The sequence below is a fragment of the Zeugodacus cucurbitae genome, chromosome 2 (assembly GCF_028554725.1).
Source record: "Zeugodacus cucurbitae isolate PBARC_wt_2022May chromosome 2, idZeuCucr1.2, whole genome shotgun sequence".
In the NCBI taxonomy this organism is placed as follows: Eukaryota; Metazoa; Arthropoda; class Insecta; order Diptera; family Tephritidae; genus Zeugodacus; species Zeugodacus cucurbitae.
In genome coordinates this window covers 28,703,968-28,714,492 of record NC_071667.1, presented here as the reverse complement: position 1 = coordinate 28,714,492, position 10,525 = coordinate 28,703,968, and the positions used below count along the sequence as shown (strand labels likewise).

The window sequence follows — 10,525 nt, the reverse complement described above, 5'->3', positions numbered from 1 at the left end:
TAATCATATTTCCCGAAAATAAATAAACTATTGTCGTCATGGCATTCTCCTACGCACAAGAGATTGTTACTAAGAAACAGTTGTTATTATAAACCAAAAAAAAAAAACTGTGTGCTTTCTTATAAACAACTGGAATGCCTGCTTAATAAATTTTAAATAAGCTCACAATCTATATCCCCACACACGTCATGTTTTCCGAAATTTTAGTGACAAAAATTGTGAGAAAATAAAAGTAAAGACATCAACTAAGACGATGTCACCGATAAAACGAGCGTTCCGCGTTATTGTAACAATAGAAATAATAGTAGCTACAGTGGAGGGGAAAATATTTGAATTTTGAATAATTTTTTCAATCAAACAATTTAAAGAAAAATATTAACACCTTCAAATTGAAAAAAAAAAACATAAAACGAAACTTGCTAATTTTCATATATTTTTACGTCCTATTTACAGTAATAGTATTAAAAGAAACGAATAGTAAAGTAGATGTGATACAAAAATAAAATTATACTAATATCTGAGTACTATTTTAAAACAAGTTTAAGGCAAAGCAAAATTTTTTTGATTTACACAAAATTATTTCCAACGACAGTCACCGACTGATACTCATCGCGTACGGTTGTCGAACAGCGTATTATAGTGCTAACAGCGTGATACAGTGATAGTGATTTCCTTTTTTCTCTCTTTTTTATCGTGTCATAAATAAAACAGTTTCTACAGTTTTTAAACAGTAAAACAGTTTTTTCAAAAAATCAAAATGTCCCTTGAGGGACCCACGCTTGGAGATAACAGGTTTGCCCTGTTATCCACAAGCCCAAAACCCAAGCGAAAAAAATCTCAAAACATAACCAAAGATTATTTTCCGGCATTGCCAACTATCAAAAAAGACAATCTCAAATACCTCGTGGTCATTGCGACCAATTCAAATAAACACCTAACCCAATATTCGTGCTTTGCAGTACACAAGGCATTAAAAAATATTTCATCTGAAAAAATGGAGATTTCAAATTTAAAAGACGGCAGCCTGCTGCTTTTAGTTAAAAACAATCACATCGCAAAAAAATGTTTGGCTACAACATATTTAATCGGCGTGTGTGATGTAAAAATAGAGTTACACCATAACCTCAACTATTCAAAGGGCACTATTTTCGCACCGTGCCTTAATGATATACCTGAATCAGAAATAATTGAAAATTTGACTGACCAGGGCTTCGTCTCTGTTTATAAATTTATCAAACACATCGACGGAAAGGCTATCCCTAGTGGCGTAGTACTCCTCACATTTGATTTGTACCAATTACCCACAAAAAGTGACCCACATGAGTGATACTAATCTTATTAACTATAAAAAAAGCAAATGCTACGTTCAGAAAAGAACTAAAATCAGCCAAAACACAATCCCTTGAAAAACTCACCTCTAATATAAATCCCTCCTCCAATCCAAAACAAATATGGTCAGAAATAAGAATGCTCACAGGTTCCACTTCCCGCACTCGTATCTCATTTATATATAGCGATCAAGGACCACTCCATGAACCACATGATATTTCTGAACAATTCGGCAAAACATGGTCCTCCTACTCCCATGACTCCAACTTCCCCACCCCCCCCCCCCCCCCCCCCCCCTCAAAGTCCTAAAAAATCAAATCATTCAAGAAGATTATTCCAATCAATCCCCTTCATCCTCAGCATCCCTTATAGAAGTCCCAATAACTTTATCTGAATTTTAATCCACAATCTCAAGAATGACAGGAAAAACACCTGGTATGGACAAAATTTCCTATCCCATCCTAAAAACTTTACCCTCTACCCTTAAAATCAGACTCATTAACCTTTACAATAATATCCTCGACGCCGGAATTTATCCCCAAGAATGGAAAACCGCTTTAACGATCCCTATTCCAAAGCCAAATAAATCATCCACGCTCATATCAAGTTTCGGACCAATATCACTTCTACCATGCATGTCTAAAGTCCTAGAAAAAATTATCGCAGCATAATAATGTGGTACGCCAAGACGAAGAATCTCCTTAGTCCCCATCAATTTGGTTTCCAAAAAGGTATCGGTGTCACTGAACCACTCTTATATTTCGAGAATTTTACTTCCACAGCATTAGCCAACAGTAACCATGAGTCAGTTCTCAATTTAGACTTCGAAAAGGCGTTCGATAGAATCGGAGCGCATATCGTACTACGACAATTAAAACGATGGAAAATTGGAAACAAAATTTACAAATTTGTAAAATCCTTTTTAACCAATCGGAAATTGGCAGCCTGCATTAGTAATTATAAGTCCCAAATATACAGTCTTCACAATAGCATTCCGCAAGGATCGCCACTTTCAGTTTTAATTTTTACTAATTTAAATGATCTCAATGACGTTAATTACATCTTCTTAAACATCCTACAAAATATAAATAAATGGGCAGAAACATCAGGTGTCAATATATCAGCAAGTAAATGTTCTACTTTCCACATCTGCAGAAAACGCAGATGTTTTTTCCCTTCATTAACTCACACCAATATCCATATCCCGCACACTAATGTACTAAAAATTTTAGACTTAACTTTTGATCATAAGCTAACGTATAAAGAACACTGTAAAGCTATTAGAGCAAGTTTATTACTAAGGCTTAATATAATTAAATTTCTGTCATCCAAATATTGTCAAATTCACACACATACACTTGTAAATATCACAAAAGCATTAATATTATCAAAAATTGACTTTGGACTTTACATCTACGGACACTGTTCAAAAGCCAATATGAAGCTGTTATATGCACCGTACCACACCGCTGCGCGTAGAAGCATCCGCGCATTCCCAACGTCGCCAACAAAAGTTATCCTGTCAGAAGCTGGATTACCAGAAATCACGTCCAGAGTAAAACGTAATACAATGATGATGATTCCTAAACTTCTCCACTGTAAAAACCATGTTTTATTCGAACAAGTCACGGCGTCTCTAAAACAATCAAATAAGACGAAAGGTAAATTTTCCACCATAGAACGATGCATAAATCTATCAAATCAAATTAACATTCTTACAAGAGCCACAAGAACACCAATTCCTGTTTGTCCACCATGTGTGAATCTCGAACCAGTTTTCATCACCAAATTACTGCAGTATCCTAAAGGACTCACCTCACCGGCTGAATACCAGCAATATTTTAACAAAATTACAGAGCCACTCAAAAACGACTGGGAATTTATTTATACAGATGGATCCAAATCTGATACCAGTACAACGTTTGCAGTCACAAACCAACTTGGTGTCACTATTGCCGTCGGTGCACTACCATCGTATAGCTCGGTATTTACAGCCGAAGCAGCTGCTTTACTTGTAGCGGTACTTTTTGCTTCCCAAAATGGAAACAAATCTGTCATATGCAGCGATAGTAAATCTTCTTTGGACGCCGTTATGAATTATACAAATGATACGCCCTTAGTTACAAATATCCGTAACGCTATATTTTCAAATAGAAAGAATATAAAAATCACGTGGGTGCCAGGTCATGCAGGAATCCGCGGAAATGAATTAGCCGACAGCAGAGCGAAAGAGGCCAGTCTGGAGCCCTTACATCTAAGCAACTACTTTGTGGACAAGGATTTACGCAAGCTTGTGCATAGCTTTCTACACGAAAGCTACTTAACTGAATGGAACAGCTATCAACACCACTATAAATCGCATAACCCTACAGGAATTAGACCATCGCTCTCGTCAAATATGTCTTGTCAAAGCATAAGAAGATTCACACGTCTACGGATTGGTCACACGTTAGCTACTCATGAACACTTATTAAAAGGATCAGTGAAGCCTAACTGTCCTTTTTGTGGTGCAAATAGCCTATCTACAACACATCTTCTCGATAGCTGTCAGGAACTGGATACACTTAGAACTTCAATATTCGCAGAAACAAAACCATCTGACATGCTACGAAATACAGACGACATGTCTATACAGAAAATTTGTGATTTCATAATAGCAGCTAAAATAAACGTATAGTCAATTTCAGTATATTAAACTTAGCATTCTAAGGTATAAAATAATACATACACATAAGTCGCACTAATCTCCCTACATCTTGCCATAACCACTCTACCACTTACTATAAATAAATACTCCTAACTTATATATATATATATATATTTTATGTAATATATAATATTAGACCTTAGTTATTCTTTTACACGCCGAAGGCCTTGGTAGCCAGTGCTTTAGTTGTTAAGTGGAATAATTATTTGTAATTATTACTCTTGTAAATAAATAAATAAAAAATTTCCAACGACTACACCGAAGGTGGTAAAACCATCATCAACGAATCGAATGTGAAACGTGAAAGTAATCGTATTTTAGTGAATGAAAAATATATGTTTTTTTCCTCCGAAGTGTATAGTGAAGAAAAACTTCATACCACTTACACATTATCACAATTTATCTCACACTCAAGAGATGATATACATATTTTATCTAATCGCGAAATTACTATTTTTTTAATAAATACTTGCAATTTTTTTTATTTATAACCTAAACAAATGTATGAAATTATAGCAAAGGCTATTTGTAATATTATATTTTAACATTTTTGCGTCAGTTGTGCGATTTCGCTGCAGACGAGCGCGCACTTTGCGACGGATGTACAGACAAAAGTGACAAAAGCGAACCCAAGGACATGCTGTGAGGAAAAAACAGCAAATAGGTCAACACTGAGCAGTGATTGTGAAAGTGACAGCATTACGTCAAAGAAAACTTACGTCAAATAAATATTTTGAAGTTAATAATTTTATACACTATAACGCTATTAGAGTAGAAGAGTAAAGATGGTGAGCCAGCAAGGCTTTTCAGTGTTTAACAAACGCTATCGCATGCAAATTTTCGTTACACTAGCAGGTGAGTGCGACAAAAATATAAAATATGGAATTAATAGTAAAGTGCAATATTTGAGCGGAACGATCGATAAAATATAATTTTAATTTTATTTACACAGCACTTCCAATTTTAAGTACTGTTGTATATTTGTGCATATGTACATCTCGAGAGAACTTGAAAGTATTGAACCACAATAGAACTTGTCAATAACAATAATAACCAGTAAGGAAGGGATAACATCGGCAAATAGTTAGTAATAAATTCAGTTAAAATTGGTAGAGTGCATTTGATAGTGGTATTTGGGTGGTGCGATGCACATTATCTACTTTTTATACCAGTCTAAGTGCAGTCTTTTATTTGCGCTCTTCAATATCAAATTTAGTGCTTATTGCGTTTTTCATTAACTATGCATATAAAGCACTTTTAATAGTAGTAAAGCATGTACTTCAAAGGCTAATTGCATTTCTCTTGATTGGCTTAACGGTAGTATTATACCATAATATAACATAGTACATTATATTTAATCTAGTAATACAGATTTGATATACGCAAGCATTAACAAAAATATACCACATATAACACCGATATTGTAAAGCTTGACAGTTTTTGTACTAACCACACTCCGTGATTTGGCGGAGTAAATAAACAATACAACTTGATTTGTTCCCCAAATTGCTGAAAAGAATTTTAAATATAAAGCGATGGGCAGAGACGATCCATAAGAGGTGTTGAGAACATCTCCTACCACTGTTTTAAATTTAATAAAAATATGAAATGAGATTGAAGATCGTAAATTTGGTTATTTGTAATTTAACCCATCGGTAAGAGATGCTAAGCAAATAATCGTAATTCTGGTACTTTATAATAAACTATTATTCTTTTTATTGAAATATCTATTATTTACTGCAATAAATAAATAAAATTGACTTTAAATTTTCATCAGCCCACATAATGACGCTTTCCCATGGCATTAGCCTCGGCTGGCTTTCTCCCACACTGTTAATATTGCAGTCGCCACAAACGCCTTTAGATTTCACAGTTGGCGTCGAGGATGTGTCCTGGATTGGTTCTATTTTCGGATTGGGTTCACTGTGCAGTAACATATTCTTCGGCCTCATGGCGGATCGCATTGGAAGAAAGACAAATATGTACCTTTTGGCGATACCACATATGGTGAGTAAACGATTTTCAATAATAAATCAAATGAAATGATTAAATTTCAATAATGAAATATTTATATTTTCATTATTTTTTAATTCTCTTGTTTTTTTTTTTTGGAATTTCCATTCAATCTACAATATTAGTGATTTTTAAATATTTTGAATAGATACATTTAAAAATGATAGTACAACTGCGAAAACTGTTTCTGTGTCGTTAGACAACTGATAGTATTCTGATATAACTTATGGCTACTTTATTTAAATATTTGCAAAACTGAAAAAATTTCCAAACACTTTTTTGTTTTTTATTTAATCAAACAGCTCTTTTGGATCATCAACTATTCCGCGCAGAGTGTTGAGTATCTCTACGTATCCCGTTTCTTTGCGGGGGTTACAAGCGGCGGCCTCTATGTGATTGGGCCTGTCTTTATTAGTGAGATTTCAGCTAAAGAGTAAGTACTCATATATATATGCATATAAATGTATATGTACATATGTATGTATTGGTTGCAGTGTGAACAGCTGTTCGTGACGTTTATCACTTTAAAACTTATCTCTTATCTGACTTTTATGATGCGTATTATAGTGACTTTGTAATTGTTGTACAAATAATAATTAAATACTTAGATAATATATGTGTATATACTTATATTTGAATAATTTCATATATTTTTTTAGAATACGCGGCGCACTCACGTCATTGGCAATGATGTTCCTCAGTTGTGGCATTCTAATCGGTTTCATATTACCCACCTACCTTGACTACCATCTTATACCGTGCATCGTCATCTTCCTGCCTATAATTTACATTATTATATTGTGCCTTTTCCCAGACACACACGTAAGTCTCTTGCAACGTGGCCAGCTGATAGAAGCGGAGAACGCTTTCAATTTCTACAACAATATTAATAAGAAGGATATCATAAAGGAGCTCTGTGCCAATGAGCAACAAATATCGACAGCGAAAAATGATTTTGAGGAGCTCAAAGCGTCGAAATTGCATGGAGGGAAAGACGCGTCAATTACATTGCAAGACTTTTGTGAGTTTTTATATCATATTTATTTCAAGTTCTTAAAAAGTTATTTAATAGTTGCTATATTCGATCTCCTTTAGGATCGTAGCACAGGTTATGTATTATGTAGGTCTACAACTTTGCTTCTGCCGTTTTTTTTTGTATATTTAAGTTTTTTTTTGTATAAAGACGGTTACAAATGTCGATGAGCCTCAGCCGCATTTTTCTTGGAATTACAAAAGATAAGCAAAATTTCCCGCAAATGTCGAGAATTCGTTTAAAAAAGTGAAATTTTCAGTTGAGAATATGTTTGGGATGCCAACAGATCTCTACAAATATTTTTTTGGGTTAATGTTGACTCAAATGTCCAAGATCGATATAAAACTATTTAATCGACCAGTGCTTGACCCTAGAGATATTTATTGGAAAACGGCGGAAGCAAAGTTGTAGACCTAATACATTTTTTTTTATTCTACTAATCTTGAGTCCATTATCTCATTAACGTCAAGAGAAAGCATAAGCATGTTTTCTCTTGCTAGTTATAAACTAAATCCAATTGATTTGCGATTTTACGATGGTTCTCTTTATATGTATCTATTTGACAAATAACAGATAACAGATTCCAACAGTTCCGTATACATTATATATTTCCATATGTATATCTAAGAACAGTTACACAATTTAGTTGACATAGGTTTCACAATTAACCTTTGACTTAATTTAAACATCCATATTAACGTGACATTTAATATGGCAAGGGTTATTTGGATTTTTTGAGTGATGGATGCCAAATTCATCTTTGTATTGCGAAAGCACTGTTTGTAATTTTACTTGATCTTGATTTCAACATTTCTTTATGCCATAAAAAAGACATGATATATACAATATACAAGCAATGACAACAGGCCACTAAGTTGTCTGTGATATTCGCAACTAATTTCTCCCAATGTATTTTTTACAATTAACCCTTAAGTAATATTTTTTATACTCTCGCAACAAAAGTTGCTAAAGAGAGTATTATAGTTTTGTTCACATAACGGTTGTTTGTAACACCCAAAACTAAACGAGTTAGATATAGGGTTATATATACCAAAGTGATCAGGGTGACGAGTGGAGTTCAAATCCGAATGTCTGTCTGTCCGTCCGTCCGTCCGTCTGTGCAAGCTGTAACTTGGGTAAAAATTAAGATATCTTGATGAAACTTGGCACACTTATTTCTTGGCACCATAGGAAGGTTGCTTTCGAAAATGAGCAAAATCGGACCACTGCCACGCCCACAAAATGGCGAATACCGAAAACACATAAAGTGCCATAACTAAGCCATAAATAAAGCTATGGAAATAAAATTAGGTATGAAGGATCGCACTATGAAGGGGCAAATTTGGATGTAATTTTTTTGGGGAAGTGGGCGTGGCCCCGCCCCCTACTAAGTATTTTGTACATATCTCGCAAACCAATAGAGCTATATAAACCAAACTTTCTGCAGTCGTTTTGTTTAGCCACTTCCTAATACAGTCCAAAACTGAAAGAAATCGGATCATAACCACGCCCACCTCCCATACAAAAGTTAGGTTGAAAATTAATAAAAGTGGGTTAAATCACTAACGAAAAACGTCACGAACACTAAATTTCACATAAGAAATGGAAGATGGAAGCTGCACTCAGATTTTTTTACAAAATGGAAAATGGGCGTGCCGTCGCCCACTTATGGGTCAAAAACCATATCTCAGAAACTACTCGACCGATTTCAATGAAACTAGGTTTGCAATAGTTTCCTTACATCCCAATGATATGTTGTGAAAATAGGCCAAATCGCTTCACAACCACTAAGTATTTTGTACATATCTCGCAAACCAATAGAGCTATATAAACCAAACTTTCTGCAGTCGTTTTGTTTAGCCACTTCCTAATACAGTCCAAAACTGAAAGAAATCGGATCATAACCACGCCCACCTCCCATACAAAAGTTAGGTTGAAAATTACTAAAAGTGGGTTAAATCACTAACGAAAAACGTCACGAACACTAAATTTCACATAAGAAATGGAAGATGGAAGCTGCACTCAGATTTTTTTACAAAATGGAAAATGGGCGTGCCGTCGCCCACTTATGGGTCAAAAACCATATCTCAGAAACTACTCGACCGATTTCAATGAAACTAGGTTTGCAATAGTTTCCTTACATCCCAATGATATGTTGTGAAAATAGGCCAAATCGCTTCACAACCACGCCTACTTCCTATATACCAGAACTTTGAATACGATCTGAATCGTTTACTTTACAATATATAAAGTAAGTACTAGTGAAGATATCGGTGCAGAACTTTGCACAAATACTATGTTATAGTGTGGCAGCCCCATTCTAAAAATCGCCGAAATCGGACCATAGGTTTTTAAGGCCCCATATATAGAACACGAGGACCTCGGTGTTTCTAACCTAATATTATGGTTTCCAACTTTCAATGGACTTTATACAATATATGTGACGAATATGTGGGTCAAATAGTGTATAATATAATATAAATAAAGTTAAATAAATAAATTGCGAGAGTATAAAATGTTCGGTTACAACCGAACTTAGCCCTTCCTTACTTGTTTTAAATAACTTTTACAGCATTTCAGAAAAGTATTGATATTTCATATTTTATTTTCTTTTATTCTTTCAATTGTCATAATAATGTCTCTATATTATGTAAATTTGCTAAATTTCTCAATTTTCAGTAAATAAGTCGGCTTTGAAGAAATTCGCTATTGCTTTCGTGATTTGCATACAAAATCAATTTTCGAGCAGTTTCGCAATCACAAACTACATGTCTCATATTTTCGCTGAATCGGGTACCACATTAGATCCACAACAATGCACGATATATGCGGGAGTCGTACAGATATCGGGCACACTCCTGGCATCCATTTTGGTTGAAAGATTTGGTCGCAAAACACTAATGTTGACTTCAACCGCTGGCATGGCGCTGGGCATGTTCGGCTTTGGTGCTTTCGTACAATTCACCGATGATGCAACAAAAGCCGAATACAATTGGTTTCCATTAATGGCATTGGCATTTGTCATCGCAACAGCCTCTATCGGCGTGATCTCATTGACTTTTACGATAATTGTAGAAATACTGCCGGCAAAGGTGTGATCTGAGAGTGTATTTGAATTTTGACTTTGAGAATATTGAATTTTTAAATTATTTTTATTTCTTTGTTGTTTTTGTTTCAGATTCGTGCTCAAGCTCAATCTATTACAATGATGTTTTGCAGCATTATGGTCTTCATTACGCTGAAGTTATATCCATATTTTCTCTTCAATCTGGGCATTGCGATCACAATGTATTTGTGCGCTTGCTCGTGTGTGTTCACCGGAATCTATTTACTCATATTCCTGCCTGAAACGAAAGGAAAATCAATGGCGAAGGATTGAGAAACTAATTGTGAATTGTTAATGAAGTTTGTTCAATAAGAAATAAAGCCCATTGATATTTAAA

The 10,525-nt window shown here is 34.7% G+C and overlaps 1 protein-coding gene across 3 annotated transcripts; it reads left to right on the top strand.

Moving 5' to 3' along the window:
- Positions 1 to 609: 609 nt before the first annotated feature.
- On the top strand, positions 610 to 10,525 carry Tret1_32 (facilitated trehalose transporter Tret1). 3 transcript variants are annotated; one of them, XM_029041209.2, is made up of 7 exons: positions 610 to 664; positions 4,596 to 4,891; positions 5,814 to 6,043; positions 6,352 to 6,482; positions 6,709 to 7,070; positions 9,762 to 10,174; positions 10,261 to 10,525. In XM_029041209.2, exons 2-7 carry the CDS (start codon positions 4,822 to 4,824, stop codon positions 10,459 to 10,461), a joined length of 1,407 nt encoding a protein of 468 aa, XP_028897042.2. In that variant the 5' UTR covers positions 610 to 664; positions 4,596 to 4,821; the 3' UTR covers positions 10,462 to 10,525. The 3 variants fall into 3 exon arrangements, with proteins under 3 accessions (XP_028897042.2, XP_028897043.2, XP_011184821.2); XM_029041210.2 differs by lacking the exons at positions 610 to 664; positions 4,596 to 4,891 and adding an exon at positions 5,119 to 5,353; XM_011186519.3 differs by lacking the exons at positions 610 to 664; positions 4,596 to 4,891 and adding an exon at positions 5,391 to 5,691.

Bases quoted from the DNA above. Each gene is read 5' to 3' on its own strand.
- Tret1_32 (XM_029041209.2), top strand. From the start codon at position 4,822: ATGGTGAGCCAGCAAGGCTTTTCAGTGTTTAACAAACGCTATCGCATG. The intron at 4,892-5,813 runs GTGAGTGCGACA...AATTTTCATCAG, and splicing joins AATTTTCGTTACACTAGCAG to CCCACATAATGACGCTTTCC. The intron at 7,071-9,761 runs GTGAGTTTTTAT...CTCAATTTTCAG, and splicing joins AATTACATTGCAAGACTTTT to TAAATAAGTCGGCTTTGAAG.